This window comes from Trichechus manatus, unplaced genomic scaffold, assembly GCF_000243295.1.
Source record: "Trichechus manatus latirostris isolate Lorelei unplaced genomic scaffold, TriManLat1.0 scaffold00204, whole genome shotgun sequence".
NCBI classification, from domain to species: domain Eukaryota; kingdom Metazoa; phylum Chordata; class Mammalia; order Sirenia; family Trichechidae; genus Trichechus; species Trichechus manatus.
The window spans coordinates 673,364-695,274 of record NW_004444140.1 but is presented as its reverse complement, the minus strand read 5'-3'; the positions used below and the strand labels follow the sequence as shown (position 1 = coordinate 695,274).

General features: G+C 46.2%; 1 protein-coding gene across 4 annotated transcripts in view; it reads left to right on the top strand.

Moving 5' to 3' along the window:
- ELAPOR1 (endosome-lysosome associated apoptosis and autophagy regulator 1) overlaps positions 1-21,278 on the top strand; it is a 104,865-nt gene extending 83,587 nt beyond the window's left edge. For 3 of the 4 annotated variants that reach the window (XM_004388037.2, XM_004388036.2, XM_004388035.2), the window contains 14 exons: positions 6,040-6,217; positions 6,902-7,030; positions 7,443-7,533; positions 9,411-9,516; positions 9,764-9,901; positions 10,652-10,915; positions 12,803-12,976; positions 15,706-15,886; positions 16,199-16,295; positions 16,788-16,889; positions 18,669-18,795; positions 18,876-19,054; positions 19,709-19,874; positions 21,001-21,278. In XM_004388037.2, the coding sequence (XP_004388094.1) occupies positions 6,040-6,217; positions 6,902-7,030; positions 7,443-7,533; positions 9,411-9,516; positions 9,764-9,901; positions 10,652-10,915; positions 12,803-12,976; positions 15,706-15,886; positions 16,199-16,295; positions 16,788-16,889; positions 18,669-18,795; positions 18,876-19,054; positions 19,709-19,874; positions 21,001-21,069 (2,001 nt within the window). In that variant the 3' untranslated portion in view covers positions 21,070-21,278. Of the gene's footprint in view, positions 1-6,039; positions 6,218-6,901; positions 7,031-7,442; positions 7,534-9,410; positions 9,517-9,763; positions 9,902-10,651; positions 10,916-12,802; positions 12,977-15,705; positions 15,887-16,198; positions 16,296-16,787; positions 16,890-18,668; positions 18,796-18,875; positions 19,055-19,708; positions 19,875-20,969 lie in introns of all 4 variants that reach the window. The other variant, XM_004388038.3, reaches the window with a different exon arrangement.
- Positions 21,279-21,911: the final 633 nt, after the last annotated feature.

Here is a 21,911-nt window from a genome sequence, read left to right as displayed (position 1 = left end):
TTTTTGCAAATTCCCTAAACTTCTGTTTATCTGGAAATGCCCTAATTTTGCCATCATATTTGAGAGACAGTTTTGCTGGATATATAATTCTTGACTGGAAGTTTTTTTCCTTCAAAGCTTTATATATGTCATCCCATTGCTTTCTTGCCTGCATGGTTTCTGCCACGTAGTCCGATCTTATTCTTATTGACTCTCCTTTGTAGATGACTTTTTGTTTATCCCTAGCAGCTCTTAAAATTCTCTCTTTATCTTTGGTTTTGGCAAGTTTGATTATAACATGTCTTGGTGACTTTCTTTTGGGATCTACCTTTGTGGGGTTCAGTGAGCATCTTGGATAGATATCTTGTCATCTTTCATGATATCAGGGAAGTTTTCTGCCAACAAGTCTTCAGCAATTCTCTCTGTATTTTCTGTTATCCCCCCCACCCCTTTCTGGTACTCTAATCACTCGTAGGTTATTCCTCTTGATAGAGTCCCACATAATTCTTAGGGTTTCTTCGTTTTTTTAAATCCTTTTGTCTTATTTTTCCTCAGATAAGTTAGTGTCAAGTGCTTTATCTTCAATCTCAGTACTTCTGACTTCCATTGCCTCAATTCTGCTCCTATGACTTTCTATTGAGTTGTCTCATTCTGAAATTTTATTGTTAATCTTCTGGATTTCTGATTGCTGTCTCTCTATGGATTCTTGCAACCTGTTAAATTTTCTCTAATCTTTTTAATTTCCTCTATTGCATGTTCTGCATTTTGCTTAATTTCCTTCTCAGTTTCTTGAAGAGTTCTGTATATTAATCTTTTGTATGCTGCCTCCAGTAATTCCAAGAAATTTTCCTCCCCTGGAAAATTTCTAGATTCTTTATTTTGTGAGCTTGGGGAAGCCACCATGGATTGCCTCTTTATGTGATTTGATATTGACTGTTGTCTCTGAACCATCAGTAAGTTATTATATTTATTTATCTTATGTTTGCTTACTGTGTCCTAGCTTCTTGTTTCATTCTGATATGCCCAAATAGGCTGCTCATATGAGCTAGTTTGATTATTGGCACCTTTGAAGCTCTAATGTCCTGTCACCTGGTGGTTAGATCTGTTACTAGATATGTGAGCTCAGGAGTTGGCCCAATCCTCCTGTATGGATTCAGCTCAGGTGCTCTGGTAGATAGCCGCCAAGTGTGGGGTGTAGGCTCTCACTTAGAGTCCTAGACAGACATGGGTGTTTGGAGCAGGCACAGGCGTCTGGCTGCAGCAGGGGGACACACTCTGAGTAGGGCAGGGGTCTGACGGCCACCCCCAAGTGTCCAGGAGGAAGGCGTGTCCCTATTCCCTACAGCACGTAGGTGGGTGGGTTTTTCAGCTGGATTATGAGTACCTAATTCTGTTGGCTGTAATGACTGGGGGGCACCTCTTATTCATGGACCACTCTTGCAGGTGGCTAGGTGGTGTGGGTGGAGCCACCAGTCCTCAGGCCCCTGATGTGGTTAGGTGAAGACCCTGCTTAATGGGCAGAGCAGTGTCAAATGTCAAGAACCTGCCCCTTCACAGCTGAAACAGTTGAAGTTGGAGTTCCGGTATATACCCTGTTGTACTGCAGTAATGAGGGCCTATGCTGTTGAGATGGATCCACACAAGTCTCTGCAGGGGGAAAGGCACTCAAAGTCCATGGATCCCTTAAGCCTGTACCTAAGCAAAGGAGCTGTGCCTACCCTGGGTTCCTGGCTTAGGGGAGCTGCAGTTTATTTTTTCCTCTGTTAATTTGTTCACTCTCCAAGGCAGGGAAGAATGGCTCTGGGTGTGTGACAGATCCTACTTCTGGCCCAGGGGACTCGGCAATGGCTGAAGTCAGTCTGGAAACCAGTGCAGAGCAGGGAGCGGGGAGGTAAATGGGAGAGAGGTTTCTCTGTAAGAGGGGTGTTCTTGATCCGTGCAGTAAGCCATACGCAAGTACTTACCTTGGAGGGCTGCTTCTCCCTGGTTCTGGGTGGCCGTGTAGAGTCTCTGGTGCTGGGTCTCTCCTGGTGCAGAAAACGCCCTCCTGAGCACGGTTGCTTGCCTGCTTCACCGCTCACCCCTGAGCTGATCAGGCCTGAATGGCTCAGGCTCTTGCTGGGTCAGGTCTGGCACCTCCTCACTGCTTCTGAACCATCTGTCCCTCCCCCTGCCACTCAGTCCGGTCCCTCAGCTCTGCTTTTGATGTTCAGGGATCCAAGATTGCCATATATAATCGAATCACTTTTTTTTCTGGTCTTTGTTGTAAGAGGGTCCACCGGAAGCATCTGACTACTCTGCCATCTTGGCCCCGCCCCTCTTCTAGCTTTTTTTATAGCTCTTTTTTTATACCTTGAAAGTGATTAGGTTTAGGACACACCCTACATTTATAAGGCCTCATTAATATAATAAATAAAACCCTATTCCCAAATGGGATTACATCCACAAGTATAAAACGGAATTTGAGTTGATTCCGACTCACAGCGACCCTATAGGACAGAGTGGAACTGCCCCATAAGGTTTCCAAGGAATGGCTGGTGGATTCAAACTGCTGACTTTTTGGCTAGCAACCATAGCTCTTAACCACTACACCAACAGGGTTTCCATCCACAGGTATAGGGATTAGGATTTACAACATGTATTTTTGAGGTACACAGTTCAATTCGTCACAGTGGGGAAACACAACAAGATGGCCTCATTCATTTTCAGGTCAGAAGCTGCTTTGCCGCATTTGTTTTACATATGCTTATTCACGTGGCCTCTGTTTCAAAAAACCCTTTCTTTCATTTTTCTTTTCCTTGGTTTCTTTCATTTGCTTAGCCATGCTGGTCAATGCCTGCCTGTTCACATGCCCTTATTTTCTCATGGAGGTCGTCCAATTTGTTCCCTATGCGCTGCTTTTGTGAACTGGTCAAGGGAATGAGTACCACTTCCTGGCTCACTGGAGAATGGCTGTGCTTGTTCAGTCTCTCTCCCTAGGCTTTCTGCCTCAGAAGAAGACTTTCCTTTGTAGTTAGAATTGACATTGAGTCAACACAAGAGTTTTTGAATGCCAACTGATGTGCCAGGCATTGTGCTCTATGCTGAGGATTCAGGGATGATTCAGACAGGCTCCTACCCTGAGGGAGCTCACAGACTTGTGTGGGAGGGCAGAGAGAGGCGAAAGATGGGCTACCAACAACTATAAACTGAGCATGGTCAAGGCCATGAGAGAGGGGTCTGCAGGGCACTGTGGGAGCCCAAAAGAGGAGCGGCACCCAACCCTGACTGAGGGGCCAGTGAAGGCTTCTCGGAGGAGGTCATTTATTCCTTTCATCAGTTAGTTGGCAAATATTTATTGAGCACCTACTATGTGCCAGTCACTAGGAATACATTAATTAACAAAACTAAAGGAATTTCTAGCTCTCATAGAGTTTAATTCTTGTTAGGGAAAGGATGGAGAGGTATTCTGTGTTTTGTACATCCTAGACAAATAAACAACAAATAGGTGTATAATATATCAAGTGGTAAGAAGTGGTTGTTGTAGTAGGTGCTGTCAAGTTGGTTCTGACTCATAGCAACCCTATGTAAGTGGTAGGAAGAAAAAAATGAAACAGGGCTAGGAGATTGAGAGGAGTCCCTGGGTGGTGTAAACAGTTAAGCACTCAGCTACTAACCGAAAGTTTGGTGGTTCAAACCCTCCCAGAGGCACCTCTGAAGAAAGTCCTGGCAATCTGATTCCAAAAAGTCACAGCCATTGAAAACCCTATGGACCAATTTTACTCTGACACACATAGGGTCGCCATGAGTTGGAATGGACTTGGCGGCCACTGGTTTGGATTTTTTAGGGGACAGCGAGTGACAGAGGGGAGTGCTATTTTAGATGGCCTCTCTGAGGAGGTGGCACTTGATAGAGACCTGAATGAGATGAAGGAAGAGCCATGAAGCTTTCCAGGGGGAGGGCACAGCAGGTGTAGAGGCTCAGAGGCAAGGATGTGCCTGCTGATTTCTAGGAGCAGCAGTAAGTGAGCAAGGATGGGTTCTAGGGCACAGGTGGAGGGATCAGTCTTAGATTAGACATTATGGATGAACTGTCTGTGTTCTTATGCCAGGGCCTCTCCAGGAGATAGAATTAAGAGTTAGGAAATATGCATTCAGCTCTGAGCACAATGCTTGGCTATTAGGATATGCACATGTTTGCTGGCTGGCTGAATTCTCCCTTTAGTAATTAAGCATGGAATGAAGTCTGGTCCATAACAGTGATTATTTTTGATAATCATCTCTACCTCCGTCCCTCAGATTTGGAGCATCTCTCCCTTCCCCAGCAGCCAAGAGAGAATGGCTATGTATCTTGTCAGTTGCACCTTAGATTCCGTTCCATACTGTCTGGTGTTCTGTATGACCTTGTAAAAATTATTTTCATTTTCTTGGCCTCTGTTGACTCGTTAATAAAATAGGGGAAATTAATCCTGCTCCTCTTCTCCCTCCTAGGCAAAACATGTGGCTGAACGTCAGCTGTCTTTGCTTCCTTCTGCCCTACTCTCTCCCCTCCCGGGCTCAGAGTGAGACCTTCTAGATCTGTAGTATGCGCTACTGTCTGTGAGGCTGACCACCTCTGGGGCCTAAGATGCTCCTGTGGCCAGAGCCAGTCCTCCCACCTGCAGCCCAGCCAAAGCCTGGCTCAGGGGGAGGCAAGCTGAAGCCTGTCTGTTTTAGGAATGTTCATGCATATACATTCACCACGAGAACCTTCCAGAGATCTGTGCTTTGCACCTCAGGCCAATACTCATTTTGCTCAGTCTTGTAATTTCAGTTTGCCTTCTAAGCTGTATTTTGAAAATACAGGGACACTCCTCAAGCCAGCTCCTAAGATTGCACTTGTCGTCTCATGCGAACTTGACCAATCCATTGGGGCTGCCGAATGTGCTGCTCCAAGAGACAGCCCACACCAGTGTCCCTGCTCCCCAGATCCTCCTCACAGGAGACACAGGAGACAGGTGAGGCTTAGGGAGCTCTGGCCTCTGGCTCCTCTTCAGAGGGAGGATTACTGAGGGGAGCAGGAGGAGGAGGATCCAGGGCTCACCGTCAATGAAGGGAGCATGAACTGAGGACTACCGTTCATTAAGACCTTATGGTTTCTTACCTGAATAAAATGGACAGATGGATTATTCATCCATCTTTCCACATGGATGGTATGCTGCACAGATAATTCTCATTACCAGCTTAGTGCAATCTATAAGGGTACCATTTTGTCTCTGGCTTCATCTGAGGGCCACCCAGGAAGCTTGGAGCTGTCCAGCCTCACTGCTGACTCACCAGGGGCCTCCTACAGGTCATCTCTTCTTCCACACCCAATGCCTCCATCCAACGTAGAGACGGCTCTAGTGGTTGACAGACACATGGCCTTTCTGGTCTGCTGACCTGATAGCTCTCTGTTCTTCATGCCTTGATGCTTACAGAGAACATGGTGTTCATACTCCCACATGGTTACTTATGCGATTGTTGCCCTTGTTAGATGGTGAGCTCCTTGAGGGCAGGGGCACATCTCATTCATCCCTGAGTCCTCAGGTCTGGCACATAGATGTATTAGGCTGTCTACAAATTTTTACCGAATAAATGAAAGAGCAAAGAATGCAACACTTGGAAGACATGTTGGAACATCTTAGCCGCTCCCTCTTTCCCAGGATCGTGTAAGCACCTCCTCTCCATGCCTTTCTATGTTTTGGCATTTTCACCAGCTGCTTTGTCTGTGATCTTGGTAGTAATAAGATTCTACAGTGGACTCAGAGGCTTCTCTGGGGACAACTGGTCCCCGAGTCCCTCTGTCACACAAGTCCTCATTAAATCTATCCCTCTTCATCCAGTCAACTTTCACCCAACAGGTATTTACGGAGCACGACCATGTGCCAGGCACTGGCTTAAGGGCTTGGGTTACATCCACGACCAAAAGAAAGTCCCCTGCCCTGGTGGAGCTTTCATTTTAGCTTCCAATTCTGCTCCCCTCACCCCATCTTTAAAGTAGATTCCTAAAGATGTGCTAAATCCCACACAGGCTGAGCTGTGCTTAATCCATTTCTGCAGACACAGCTCATGTACAAATGGGCCGAGCCAAAAATCTGCAGTGAGGATCTGGAGGGGGCGGTGCAGTTGCCAGCCTCTGGTGTGAAGACCCTGTGCCCACCCTGCAACCCAGGCTTCTTCAAAACCAACAACAGCACCTGCAAGCCCTGCCCCTATGGCTCTTACTCCAATGGCTCTGGTAACCCCCTTAACCTGCCCTATCCCCTACATCACCCATGTGGGCTGGTCACGGGGGCACTAGAGTAGCCAGCGGAACAGACTCTGCCCCTCTGAGAGTGGCAGTAAGGACTAAGTTCAGGAGAGGAGAGGTCAGGGGTTGGCCCCGTCTGTAGGTCAGAGTCAGACTTGAAACTCGTCTACCTTCCTCTTCTTTCTAACTGTGAATGTGATTCAGGCTTGAAGGTACCAAATCCTCACAAAAGAGACTTCCACCATATGGCAGGGTTGCTAACTAGAAGGTTTGGGGGGCTGACTTGACCCAGTTAGAACTTGTAAACCATACTGTAGAAAGGAGTTGGGGAGATTTGTGTACCTATTAATGGGAGTGCATTTAATGGTAATAATGTGACAAATAATATGAACTACATGTATCAAGCTAGTAGATGCATTTAAGTTCTGAAATGAAAAGTTCAGTGGGCATGTAGGATGATTGGAATATTGGAATGAAGGGTCAATGTTTATGTCTTGAGTTTGTTAAATACATTGTCAGAATTTTTTTTTAGTCCATTTGATATAAACGCAACAGTCCTCAGCACTACCCTGGTTTGGCTGACCACTACTGCTGCCACTTGTCCATGTGGCAGTGGCTTCAGTCAGGGTGGCTGCAGCCTTCCTGCTAAATGCATGGGTCTTGTACCCTCAGACTGTACCCACTGCCCAGCTGGAACTGAACCTGCCCTTGGATTCGAATACAAATGGTGGAACATGCTGCCCACGAACATGGAGACCACGGTTCTCAGTGGGATCAACTTTGAGTACAAGGGCATGACAGGTAATTGCCCCGCCCCTCCTCGAGAGCCATCAGCTCCCTGCACATCCTTGGGAGCTCTTTCAACTTCATATTTCTTTGAAATAGTCATGTCTGAGAAGAACAAGGTAATCATTTCATGCATTCCCATGAAAGTCCCACCCCTCATTGACATATATTCTGCCAGACCTTAGTTTCAGAGACAGAAGCAGAACTGGAAACAACATGCATGCACTCCAGAAGGCTTGCTCTGAGAGCTTCAGAGTCTTGAACCAAAGCAGTGGGATGAGTAACATGGTTTGTGTTCAGCAGTGGTTCTGAACACCTTAGAGGATGGTGCTGTCTCTGCCTTCCAGAGGCGGATGCACATCTGGATGCACATCTGCCCTGCTCCCGAGAGGCACCAGGGCATTAACTCTCTCCTCTCGTTTTCCAGGCTGGGAGGTGGCTGGTGATTACATTTATACTGCTGTTGGAGCCTCAGATAATGACTTCATGATTCTTACCCTGGTCGTGCCAGGATTTAGGTAAGGAATACAAAGCCAAGAGGCAACCCCAGCTAAATTGGCTACATCCAAATTCCACATGCCTTGGAATGTTGTGTCCCTGGGTGGTACAAATGGTTTGTGCTCAACTACTAACCTAAAGGTTGGAGGTTCGAACCCACCTAGAGGCACTGCAGAAGATAGGCCTGGCAACCTGCTTCCATAAAAATTAGAGCCAAGAAAACCCTATGGAGCACAGTTCTACTCTGTAACACAAGGGGTCGTCATGAGTAGGAATTGACTTGACAGCAATGGGTTTGGGCTTCTGGAGTTAATTTCGTATCATTTTAAAATATCAGTTCAGAACAGAGAAGAGCACAGTAATGGTCTGGCAAGGTTATCCTGAATGCTAATACAGCTGCTCAGTTGCTGCCCATACTGACTTATCTATTGCTTTGCCATCCTATTTAGCTTCCCCATCAGTTGACCACATGCTACTTGAATCCTTCCTCCTTCCAACATCAGATAGGATAAAACTTTTAAAAATAGGGTTACAAGTGCCCACAGACAGTTCATCTTTATCTGAGGCAAGAAGACTGGAAAGGATTGTTATTATCATATTTGTCCTCATATCCCAAGAAGATCTAGGACAACAAGCTTCTTTTTTTTTTTTTTTTTTTGTCTTACAAAAAAATACTACAGGCAGTATAGTGTGGTATGGTGGAAAGAGCACTGGACTGGAAGTAAGGGCACTTGAACTTCACCAGTTGCTGGCTTTGTGAACTTGGGAAAGTCACTTTGCCTTTATAGGCTTCAGGTTCCTCACCTGTAAAACTAAAGGGGTGGACAGTCTATGATATAGGATTAACTCAAGTTGAGATGATTCTTCCAGCCCTTTGGTTAGCCCAACTGTGTAGAGAGGAGCTGGAAACTGGAGATCCTCAGAATCTAGGCAAATGGCTAAAGCCAAAAGAAAAGCCATAAATGGATTTCCAAAGCCAAAGTGAACTGGTCTGCCCATGTGTGCTTAAAGATGAGGGGGACTGCTGACTGGGCTTCCCTATTGCCAACCTGACTTCTCCATTCCCTCCTTCCAGCTCCCCTCTTTCCGTCCCTGGTTTGGTACTCAACCCATGGTAGTTGCTAAAAAGTATTATTTCCCCTCCTCTTAACCCACATTACTCAGAGCTGACTAGATATATCCTGTTATTGCAAGATGAACAAACCTTTTAGGCTTTTTTTTTTTGGTAACATTCCAAAAAGTACTTTTCAACTTGGAGATCTGATTACTATAGGAAAGTGCTTCCCCACTCCTTGGGCATGACTCTGTCTTTCCCAAAAGCAGGACCTGCCTGAGAATTTTGCTAGAGAGATTACAGGTTCATTTCTGTTCATTCAACCCAGGCAAAGCTCCTGCCATCTTGGAGGGCGAGCTGCTAAGTAACTGTAGACAGTTGACATCTTATGATAGTGGTGCTTCTCAAACTTTAATGTGCATACGAATCACCTGGGAATCATGTTAAAATGCAAGTTCTGGTTCGGGAGGTTTGGTGAGGCCTGAGATTCTGCATTCCTAATAAACTCCCAGTGATGTTGATGCTGCTGGTCAGAGACCACGCTCTGGGTCATGAGATTTTATAGCATTTTATGCTTTTGTATGTATTATGCCTTTGGATCTCACCACAGTGATAGAGAGGAGTTAAGGAAGATATTATCATCCCCATTTTAAAGATGAGGAAACTGTAGTTTGGCCAGATTGAGGTCACATAGCTAGGGTGGCAGAATTGGACTTAATCTATACTCTTTCCAACATACTCAGAACCTAATCCTGCCCCCCAGCAGACCCTTTGCTCCTGTTTAGGCTCTTCAGTAAGCATCACCTGGCCTCCAGCACTGACTTTTAACCTCTGTCCCCACAGACCGCCACAGTCTGTGATGGCAGACACAGAGAATAAAGAGGTGGCCAGGATCACATTTGTCTTTGAGACCATCTGTTCTGTGAACTGTGAACTCTACTTCATGGTGGTACGTTCCTTTCTTGGCTCGCTGAGGGGCTTCCTGGGACTCTTGGGAGGGTTGATCCATCTGCTTATTGGTATGTCAACATAACTGACACCCCTGCTTGTAGTGATTTCACAGCAAAAGGCCCAGATTGACCATCAGGGAATTCACAGTTTGACATGAGTCTATGATCACCCCTGGGTGGCAGTGGTGTGGGTGCCTTCTCCTGCCAGCCATCATGCCTTCCTTCACTTGTCTGTCCTGGGCTCAGGGCGTGAATTCTAGGACCAACACTCCCGTGGAGACGTGGAAAGGCTCCAAAGGCAAACAATCCTACACCTACATCATTGAGAAGAATGCAACCATGAGCTTCACCTGGGCTTTCCAGAGGACCACTTTCCACGAGGCAGTAAGTTCCTCCCCTTGCCTCAGACCCCCAACTCCTAGAAAACACCCTCTGAACCAAGAGGATTCCTACCATTAGCTTAAGAGTGAGTCTGAGGTTCAGAATCCAAGCCTTAGAAAGATCTTAAGATGTCAAGCAGAGAACTGCCTAACTCAGCCCTCTGAGGATCATCAAATCTTGCCCAGATGATTTCCAGGGACAAGGACACTTATCCATCCATAGCAGCCCTTACCCTGAGGATATTGGTGCCTGACCCAGTTCACCCTGTTGTTTTTAATAATAATAATATCTCTGGTTTTATTTTCTTCACTCAAAGTAATACAGGTTCATTGCAGGAAACTTAAAAAATAGAATAACCAAAAAAAGAAATGAAATCACTCGTAATCCCACCACCCAGAAATGACCCATTAACATCTGGAATATCTCCTATATAGGCTTTATTTCTGTACAAATACATTTTTTTCTTTTACAAGGAAAAGATCTGCTTTTTTCATATAACAGTATCTACTGAATATTTCCCTCATGACACTTAATATTCTTATACATCATTTAAAATGGTTCAGCCCTATTTTAAAATGACACAAAATGCATGTAAAGAGTTACAGCTAAGTGGTAAAAAGAGTAGAATCCTTTAGATTTTTCTCAAGTATCATAGGATGAAAAAGATTAAGAAGTACTTTGCTACTTCCAGAGGACTCGATTGTTGCCACTGCTTCAGGCCTCAACACTCTCCCCTCGTTTCCTTGTTTCCAGGGCAGAAAGTACACCAATGATGTCGCCAAGCTCTACTCTATCAATGTCACCAATGTCATGGATGGGGTGGCCTCCTACTGCCGTCCCTGTGCCCTGGAAGCTTCTGACATGGGCTCCTCCTGCACCTCTTGTCCTGCCGGCTACTACATTGATCGAGACTCGGGAGCCTGCCACTCCTGCCCCTCCAACACAATCCTGAAAGCCCACCAGCCTTATGGCCTCCAGGCCTGCATGCCCTGTGGTCCAGGGACCAAGAGCAACAAGGTGCCAGCAGTCTGCCATGCCTCCTAACCTTGGCACCTCTGGTTGGATCACCTCTGAGGGTGCTGGGTCCTGGATGGGCTTCTTAAGGGGCTCCTACCCAAGCACTCCCCATAGCATACCTCCCCAGGTCAGTCTCGGAGGATACTCATCCAGGCTCTGACAATGGATGGAAAGTTCTTAGGTGTAGGGGTTGACTTCCGGGCTCCAGGCCTCCAGTCATGGCCAAGTCTCATTTTCAGGAGACGGGCAAAGGAGATCTGGGTCCATCTGCTCCAGAGAGTTATTTGGCATCTATCCGCTCAGGGACCTGAAAGGAAGGAACAGTGGGGGCTGTGGCTCAAATTCAGCTTAGTCCAATCCAGCCTGTTATGGGAATTTTCCCACTCTTCTTTGGGAAGGTAGCCCAACCTTTGCTGGAACATACGGTTAATTGATCTTGCTGTCTTCTATCCCAGTGTGTTTCTCAACTTTACAAGTAAAGGTCCCTTTCTAAAGTGCAAAAACAGTGCTGTTGCCCTTATGTAGTTTCTGCATCAAAGAAAGTACGTATGACTAAAAGTGCTTATGCTTAATGCTTTTAAATGAACTTGTATTTTGCTGATCACAACCACATGGACATACATTTGTAAGCCATTATTCATACAGTCTGCAAACGATGCTTGGTTCAGCTGTGCAGTAAATGCAGCAATTCTGCAGATCCTTCGGAACCTCTTTTGGGTACGTGGACTTTTGCCACTACCTTTCTTTCCCTGGAGCTCCCTCTGCTGCTAAGGGAGGGAATGACAGCTGAGTAAGGCTGCTGCTAAAGCAGAGCAAGGAAAGGGTTTCTGGGAAATCAAGCCACTTTTGGAATTCAGCTTCCTACATAGAACCTGGGAAAGAGGAAGCAGAGTTCAGTGAGTTTTAAACGGGAAGTGGGCACAGTCAAGGGCCTGTAGTTTCTCTTCTGCTGTCTTGGGCACCCTTTATATCTTAGGACCTTATTGTCTTCATCTTGAAAGTCAGAAGGGCTGTGTTGTATCTTAAGTTGTTTAGTTGCCATCCAGTTGGCTCCAGCTCATAGTGACAGGAGAAAAAAACATTGCCGGCTTCTGCTCCATCGGCACAATCGTTGGTGTGCTTGAGTTCATTGTTGCAACCACTGTGTATTTTGAGTGGCTTCCAACCTAGAGGAGCCCTGGTGGCATAGTGGTTAAGTGATACAGCTGCTAACCAAAAGGTTCCCAGTTCAAATCCACTAGCTGCTTCTTGAAAATCCTATGAGGCCGTTCTACGCTGTCCTCTAGGGTTGCTATGGGTTGGAATTGACTTGATGGATTTTCCAACCTAGAGGGCTCGTCTTCCAGCACTGTATCTGACAATGAATGTTCTGTTGTGATCCATGGGGATTTCATTAGTTGATTTTAGGGGTAGATTTCCAGGTCTTTCTCCCTAGTCTGTCTTAGTCTGTAAGCTTCGTTGAAACCTGTCCACCATGGCTAACCCTGCTAGTATTTGAAATACTGGTGGCATAGCTTCCACCATCATAGCAATACACAAGCCACCACAGTACAACAAACTGACAGACGGGTGATGGTATGTTTTGAGAGGGCTCTATAATCTGGGCAAAGGGCATTATGTGTGCCTGTTGTCACCAAGGCTATCAAATCTGACTAAACTCCTACTGAAAAATAACAAGTTTAGGTTTGTACCCAATATATGTGCAAATAATTGAATGGCAAGCTGTACAAAAATCCCACTAGCCCCTGATTTACTTCTTTTAATGCCACCCCTAATCCTTATTTCTTCTTCTTGCACCCTGTTTGTGCTGGGCCAGGCTGGGGAAGATGACTGATAATCTCCACTGCAGCCTGGCCAGCCAGCCTGATGCAAGCCCTCTCCCCTCAGATCCACTCTCTGTGCTACAACAACTGCTCCCTGTCGGTCAGCAGCTCAGCCAGGACTTTCAACTACAACTTCTCAGCTTTGGCAAACCCTGTCTCTCTAGCTGGAGGGCCAAGCTTCACTTCCAAAGGGTTGAAATACTTCCATCACTTCACCCTCAGTCTCTGTGGAAACCAGGTAGGATGGACAAGGACTGGCAGGGTGAGAATTGAAAGGGGCTGCCAGAGGCCAGAGATCACACAGACAAAAAGCTAGAAAGGCCCCAGGGGGCTGGGAGGTTAAAAGGTTTTCTATTTTGTGTTTTAAATGATTATTATTTTCCCTAAAATGAAATCATTTTACTTACCGAGCTGTCATTCATTTTATGGATTATGAACATTTAGATTTTTTTAAATTTAAATAAAGTATTCATTTATTCCTGCCTCGCCTTTATTCCTTCAAAACGAGTATATAAAAGCTATGCAGGAGGAAGGTTTTTTGTTTTCTCTCCCCATTAAAAAAGCAGTCTGCGGTAATCATGACACCTGTCACTTGTTTTCTAGCGGTTAGATAAAATAAACTGTTCTTAGTTCACCTACATGTATCTTTGCCGACAGTACAAAAAAGTAACTTGAAAGGCTTTATTAAGACAAGGAAAGAGTGTTACCATCAGTCATTTCCTACTGCTGCAAATATTCTGGATCCAAAATCCCAAAGGCAGAAAAGTAATGGGCAATCACACCACTACTGCACGCAACCAAATCACAAAACAAGCCCTGATTAGCAGTTGGAAAGTTAGGTTCAAATGTTACAAAATAAGAGTGGTGGTCCCTGGGTGGCGCAAACAGTTAAGCACTCAGCTGCGAACTGAAAGGTTGGAGGTTTGCCTCCACCCAGAGGCGCCTCAGAAGAAAGGCCTGGTGAGCTACTTCTGAAAAATCAGCCATGGAAAACCCTATGGAGCACAGTTCTAATCTTGACACACTATGAGTCAGAATGGACCGCACGGCAGCTGGTTTGGTTTTTCGGTTTTTGAGTGTTTGGTACGTGACTCTGGGTGGTATAAGTCCTTTACACCACACAGCTTCTACCGGTCTTCTGCAGCGTGCAAAGAAATTGGTTTGTGTATAGGGAATGTGTCAAGAAATAAATTAGTGGCACAGTGGTTAAGAGCTCGGCTGCTAACCAAAAGGTTGGCAGTTCGAATCCACCAACCGCTCCTTGGAAACCCAATGGGGCAGTTCTATTCTGTCCTATAGGGTCCCTATGAGTTGGAATCAATTCAACGGCAACGGATTTATGAAAGATTAGAGAAAGTTGTCTCTATCTTGTTTTTAGAAATCTTTTAAGTGATGCCTCAGACATGGCAGTTACTGATAACCCAGGAGATGAGACTGATTAAAAAGCCCCACGTAGCAAAAGCTGAGTTAGGAAAAAGGTAGACATGAGGAATTTGGAGGAGGTTGTTTCTTTTTTCTTTTCTCCTTTATTCTTTTTAGTTCAAAAACTAAAATAACTCTTTTATTTTAATGTAAAGGTTTCCTTCTGTTCTTATGTTAGTTATCTACTTCTTACAATCTAGAGGGAAAAAAACTGACACACCAGATTTAACAGCATACATAGCTTCATTTGTAATAAAATTTGTAACATTGAAAATATTATGTGCTAAATACTTTGTTGTTGTTAGCTGCCACGGAGTCAGCTCCCCCACTCATGACGACACCATTGCGATCCATAGAGTTTTCATTGGCTGGGTTTTCAAAAGTAGATCACCAGGCCTTTCTTCCCAATTTGTCTTAGTCTGGAAGCTCTGCTGAAACCTGTTCAGCATCATAGCAATGTGCAAGCCTCCACTGACACATGGGTGGTGGCTGAGTATGAGATGCATTGGCCAGGAATTGAACCCAGGTTTCCAACATGGAAGGCGAGAATTCTACCACTGAACCACCACTGCCCCCTTCTAAATACTTTTCCCGTCCCATTGCCGTAGAGTCAATTCCAACTCATAGCAACCCTATAGGACAGAGTAGAACTGCACCATAGGGTTTCCAGGGAGCAGCTAGTGGATTTGAACTGCCGACCTTTTAGTTAGCAGCTGTAACTCTTAACCGCTATGCCACCAGGGCTCCTCTAAATACTTAGTCCACTTAAATTTAAAATACTGAACAAATGATTTTATATTAGCAAATCAAGTTATATTTTAATATTTCCTAAATCTAACATTTCTGAAGGAACAATTATCTCAATATTTTGTCTATGATAAAAGCTCAAGGAAGAATGGGTCTCTATTCGTCCCTCGTCTTCCAGAGTTCTACTCGGTGAGGGCATTAAAGACAGAAGGATAAGCAGACTTCCTTCTCTTGATATATGTCTTTTAAAAATGGAATTGGTTCTAACTGTCCTCAGATGTCTTACCTCAAGGCAGTGAGGGGCTGGCCATCAGGACTGTTTTAACCCCTGAAGTCTCTGTCTAGTAAGTATGGTAGGATCGCAGAACCAAGGGAAGGAACAAGAACAGGCTGGATGTTAAAATAAACTTCACTGGTTTCTGGGCTCATATACATATGTATTTCAGTACCTGTCTAGAAAATTGATTAGGAGATTAGGATAAGGAAGGGCTTTTAACTGGTAGGCTGCTAGGGTAGATCTTCAAATCAGATGTCACCATCAGAATCCTGCTCACATCAGGCTCCCAGGGGAAGCCAAAGAAACAAAAAGACTGGGACCCCTTGGCCAGAATTCCAGAAACTAGGACACTTAGGCCTTATTTTTAGCCTTTTTTTTTTTAAAATCTGTTTTAGAATTATTTCTGGGATGAATCATTCCACTGCAACCTACCATTGGAAAGCTGAACTTTTAGATGTGAAAAAAACTGTTCCCTTTTCCCCTTTGGATGTTCCTCTGTGACTGTTTGCTTCTTTCTCCAGGGAAAGAAAATGTCCGTTTGCACTGACAATGTCACTGATCTCCGGATTCCTGAGGGTGAGTCAGGTTTCTCCAAATCCATCACAGCCTACGTCTGCCAGACGGTCATCATCCCCCCAGAGGTGACAGGCTACAAGGCTGGGGTGTCGTCTCAGCCTGTCAGCCTTGCCGATCGACTCATCGGTGAGTAACCCAGTACCCCGCCTTGTTTGAGAGAATGTGTGTGTGTATTGGTGTGTGAGAGAGGGAGGGAGAGAGAGGCTACTACAAGGCTCTGAAGTAAAATACCCAAATGAGGGGCCCAAACTCCTGAACTGTTTTCTGTTCCACTTGGGGTGCCAAGTGCCCCTGGGGTCTCTGACAATCCTTTGGTTCACCTCATGAGCCACCCAAGGGATGTGACAAGGGGAAGTGAGGTTGGATGTTGACAGGTATTGAAAGTGGTTGCCAGCTAATGCTACTAGTGAGAACTAATTAGGAGCTCTAATTTGGCAGGGGTGACAACAGATATGACTCTGGATGGAATCACCTCCCCAGCTGAACTGTTCCCCCCGGAGTCCTTGGGAATACCGGACGTGATCTTCTTTTATAGGTGAAAATGAGAGGCTAACGCAAGCAAAACCTAGGGCTCCTCTACAATTCTGGTTGCATCCCTCCCTCTCAAGCCACCTACTTTATCAAGCCAGAACATGTCTGCGATCCAGCAGATCTGCCCAGCAATGATAGCTAAAGGCTGGGAGCTCCCTGACTCCAGCTTCTTGGGTATTACTGGGGCAGTTCTGCCCTGGAGGCAGGGAGAAATATTGGGTGATCTGGTGGTGGACTTCCCTTCCAGCTTAAGAAGGCTCCCATGCTATGCATATGTTGGTCATACCTTTCCTAGACCACTTTGTCTCCCCCTTGAGTAGACTCCATGATCTCTCCACATCTGAACCAAGGCCTATTCACTCCCTGTGTGTCAGGCTAGAGCCCAAGTATCGACTTCCCCAGGAAGGGAACTGTCCCATGTTGACATCACTTGGTGGCTCCCCAGTAGCACAGCTGAGTGCCTCGTTTCCCCCATGAAAGCTGGCTTTCTCTGCAGGTCCAATGACGTGACCCAGTCCTGCAGTTCTGGGAGATCAACCACCATCCGCGTCAGATGCAATCCACTGAAACCTGCTCCTGGAAGTCTGTTGCTGCCAGCGTAAGCCATAGGAAAGAATGTAATGAGGCCCAAAGTCTCCCTTTCTTGGACTCATTCCATCCCAGGATCCAGAGATTACTGAAAAAGAGCAAAAGAGAAAACAGTTTGAGATCTATAAATGGGCTCTTGGGGACACTGTCATGGCCCCAAGCCCTCAGTCTTCAGAGGGCAAGAGTGAGACAGAAGGAAGAGTCAAAGCTACCCTCACATTCTCGGACCATTATGGGGGAAGCTGGGAAAGGGCTGTTATCCTTGCATTTCATCCTAGAGTCTTCTATCCAACACCCTCTGTGAAGAATGCATAGAGGAGGAGCCAAGGGGGTTACCAAAAGGCAGTCTCTCATCTTCCCTTGTGGTGCCTGGGATTGAGGGCCAGAACCACTGTGCCCAGATGGCTCAGGGATACAAGAATTTCACTGAGCATCTCCTTCTCCAGCCTTCTCCTTGGATTAAGGGTTGAAGCTTTGTATGTTGGAATGAGCTCAGGCTCTGGAATCAGGAAAGAACTGGCCTAGAATTCTGGATTTGCCAACTACTAAGCTGAGTGACCCTGGGCTAGTCAATCTCTCTGAGTCTTGATTCCTCATCTGTAAAATGAGGATAATGTTTTCTTCATAGCATTGAAGTGTAGTGTCCTGGCTAACAGCTGCAGCTGAGAGCTGGATTTGAATCAGCTTACTGGTTGTGTTATCATGGACACATTTCTTACCTTCTCTGGGCCTCTTTTTTCCTTATCTGTAAAATGGGGATAATAATAAGTTCCCTCGGGGGATTGTCATGAAGATTAAATGAGACAATCAGATGTTGGGCTTATCATGGTGTCTGGCATGTACTGGCTATGATTAGGATTAGTAAAAGGTTTAGGGGTCCTCAGAGTCTCTCCACAACTAAAAGACCCAATTCTGAGTTTACAAGCTGAGAGCATTAAGTCAAGAATTCCTGAACTTCTTTGACCCCAGACTCCTTGCCCTCCGCCTTTTTTTCACATAGTACTAGGTAACAGACGAGCCCTGGTGGTGCAATGGTTAAAGCACTCGGCTGCTAACCGAGAGGTCGGCAGTTTGAGTCCACCAGCCGTCCCTCAGGAGAAAGATGCGGCAGTCTGCTTCCGTAAAGATTACGGCCTTGGAAACCCTATGGGGCAGTTCTACTCTGTTCTCTAGGGTCGCTATGAGTCGGAATCGACTTGACAGCAGTGGGTTTGGACTTTTTTGGATCAGGTAACATTTGAGGGGCGCTAGTGTTCTGAGGAAGACAGTTTTGGAAACGCTGCTCCCAAACAACAACTGATTTGGGGGAGCAGGAAGCAAAGCAGGACAAAATGTAAAAATGTTGTCACTGTTCTTGTTGTTTTCGTCATCACCAGTAATGTACATAACAGATATCCATGACCTGAAGTCCATTCCCGAATCCCACCTCAATCCCAAATCCCACCCCAGGAAGCTGCATTAAGGTGGCCATTTCAAAATGTCACGTGTCCACGGGGAGAACATGAGGGGCTGGATGGGACAGCCTTGCTCCAGTGCAGACACCTTGCATTTGTTCCCATTTGATGTCAGCAGAGAACAGAGAGCCCAGTGGAGGCCAGAAATGCCTCTTATCATCAGGTAAACCAGAGATCAAAACCTGTCTTAAGGACTTATGGGAAGGACCCTGGTGGGGCTAACTGTTTGGTGGGGGAGCAAGTGAGTCAGGCAGGCTATGAGGTGCAAGACCCCAACTGGATCTTCCCCACCGGTGCAGCAAATGAGCAGTCAGGTCCCCTTTCTGTCTCGCTAGCACATGCTCAGATGGGACCTGTGATGGCTGTAACTTCCACTTCCTATGGGAGAGCACAGCAGCCTGCCCACTCTGCTCCACCACTGACTACCACGCCATCGTCAGCAGCTGTGTGGCTGGGATCCAGGTAGATGTCTCTCTGATCGGGGCCTTGCCCAGGAGCGAAGGGAAGGTAATAACTGAGTTCCTTGTTTTCCACCCCAACAGAAGACCACGTACGTGTGGCGAGAACCAAAGCTGTGCTCGGGCGGCATCTCCCTGCCTGAGCAGAAAGTCACCATCTGCAAAACAATCGACTTCTGGCTAAAAGTGGGCATCTCTGCAGGCACCTGTACTGCCATCCTGCTCACCATCCTGACCTGTTACTTCTGGAAAAAGAATCAAAAGTATGTGGTTGGGTATTGGAGTTTGGAGATGGATACAGTTAGATCATTGAGCTGGGAGGAGAACCAAACCAAAAATCAAACCTGTTGCTGTCAAGTCGATTCCAACTCATAGCAACCCTGTAGGACAGAGTAGAACTGCCCCATAGGGTTTCCAAGGCTGTAATCTTTAGGGGAGCAGACTGCCACATCTTTCTCCCACAAGAGGAGAACATCCAAGGGTATACATTTCTGGGGCTTTTCTCTGGAGTTGGCATTGCGTCTGACTCTGGCCAATTATCCAGTGTATACACTGGTTACCCTGGCTTCTGAACAGAGATGGTACCCTGTGGCAGTCTATGAAGAGCTGTTAGATTCTCAAAAGAAAAGCAAGAATCATCATTAATTTGTTGTTATTGTTAACAAAAATAATGATTTTGTGATTACACTATTTCTGTTAAGCTTTGATACCACAGAAACAGCCAGCCTTAAGGAATAAGAAGGCCACTCAACAGGAAGCCAAGATTCCTAAGCGTTGTTCCAGCCCCAGTGCCATTTTTCTGTGCTTCAGTTTCCTTACTCATGGCGTGGGACTGTTTTATAGACCAACCTCTTTTCCTCTGTCCCCCTTATTCCCACATTCTGGTGTCTTGTCTTTCCTACCTCTCTGTTTCACAGACTAGAGTACAGGTACTCCAAGCTGGTGATGAACGCTACCCTCAAGGACTGCGACCTGCCAGCAGCTGACAGCTGTGCCATCATGGAAGGCGAGGACGTGGAGGATGATCTCATCTTTACCAGCAAGAAGTCACTCTTTGGGAAAATCAAATCATTTACCTCCAAGGTAGGGGGCCTGGCCAGTGCACTGAGGTCAGCCTGGAGGGCTGGAGAAGACACCCACCACTCCCAGGAGAGTGAATGACCCTGCACTGTTCAGGAACCACTTTCTCTGTGATCCCCCTACACCTTTGTAATCTTCTGTCCCCCCACCCTGGAAGTCCTGTCTTCTGCCTTCTGTATTTCCATGCTAATACTCTTTCTCCTGGGGCCCAAGGCTGCTCTTGACCAGGCTCCTTCTCTCCCAACATGCACTCCAGTTGGTGGACTGTTTGGGCCTTTTAACTTCCAGAAGGAGTATTGAACCAATCCATGTTGTAAGAATCATTTCCCTTTTTTTGGAGGGGTTTGGGGGAGAGGTGGTCTCTAGGATCGACTTTTGATAGAAACTAGGTTATCCTTTGACCAGTGGAGTGCGCTGTTGCCCAGGTGTCTGGACCAGGTCCTCTGAGGGCAGCTGAGTCATAGCTAAGTCATAGGTGCTCATCGCTGAGCAATTCTGTGCTGGGAAGGTTGCTCTGTGTGGGTGGGTGACTGAGTTTGAAGCTCATAAATGCAATACAGACAACACTGCCGCTAGGCGTGGGGCCAGCAGAGAGCATCCAAGCAACTCACCAGGGCTCCAGCTGTTTGCAGCCCCACTCTGCGGGTGCTCACAACTCCCTGCTGCCCTGAACAAGTTTATCCAAAAAGGTGTGGGCTAGGAGGGTGTAAGAGAGGAGGAGACTGGAGGGATGGTAGGGAAAGGAAGGTGGTGGGGTGCTTAGACAGCAGAATCTCATTCCCTTTGTGCCTACGTGCAGGGTGACTCCCTTGCTTCCTTAGCCCTTGATTTTTGACCAGTGAGAGAATACTTCACTCTGGGACCCTTGAGTCTGTCTGGGGCTTCAGAGTTCAGCAGAGATGGAAGACAGGTGATTTTTCATCTTAACTAGATTTTTCTTATTATCTGACGGACTCTGAAGAGAGCAAGAAGAGGAATAGAGGGTATTTCATTTCTGTGTTTCCACAAAGCCACTGAAAATGGGAATTCCATAAGGGTTCCCTCTGTCACCTATTTTCCCATTTCTTTCCTTTGTCTGCCAAACTTGCCCATGCCCAGCAGCCAGCTCCTGTCACCATCTATCTTTCAGAGGACTCCTGATGGATTTGACTCGGTGCCACTGAAGACATCCTCAGGAGGCCCAGACATGGACCTGTAAGAGGCCCTGCCCTGCCTCACCTGAGCATATCACCTTGCAAGCCTGTGGTGATTTGGGTGCCAGCTTCCTGCAACACCCACTGCTGGAAATCTCTTCATTGTGGCCTTACCAGAAGAAGTTTGAATTTCAGATCTTTTTTTTTTTTAATAGAGTACCCAAACCCTGCTTGTCCCAAACCTGCCAAATATAGCCACACTTTGTTTGTATATCATTCCCTTGCTTGCATCTTGTTTCCCTATATGGTCTAGCCCCCGGGGCTACGGCTTCATCTGCCCATAATTCTTACAGCTCTGTAATGTAAATATTACTCTCTTCTTAAGTATAGAAGCTACTTCCTCTGCCCTCTTATGTAAGGGCATAAATTGTGGAGAGTTTTCATGATCATAAGCCTCTCAGCTCATGATCTCTTTAGGAGAGGGGCTGGGTGAGGAGGGTATTGGGGTTCTTCATGGCGGCCTGGATTCACTTCTCCTGGAGAACCAGTTCAAAACTGAGTGTGAAGCAGAGGCTTGAGGGTGAGGTGAGTAACACGTGGGTGAGAAGAGTCTTGTTAAGCACAAAGAGAGGCAATAGGGAAGGGCATTTTTTTAACTTTGTTTTTAAACCAGGTACTTCATTCCCTTTTCTTAACTAAGCGATAAGTACTCACTGGAGCCGAAGGAAAAAGTTCATTGAGAAAATGACTCAAAGCCCTGGTTTATTCTCCCCACGCTTTCTACCTCCTATCACCTCCCTATGACACACTCCCTAGCCTTATTCTCTATTGCTTTTATCCACAGCGATGGCAATTCCTCACTTGCCAGTGAGGAAAATTTCCCATCCTGAGTGCCCCAGTCCCAGGG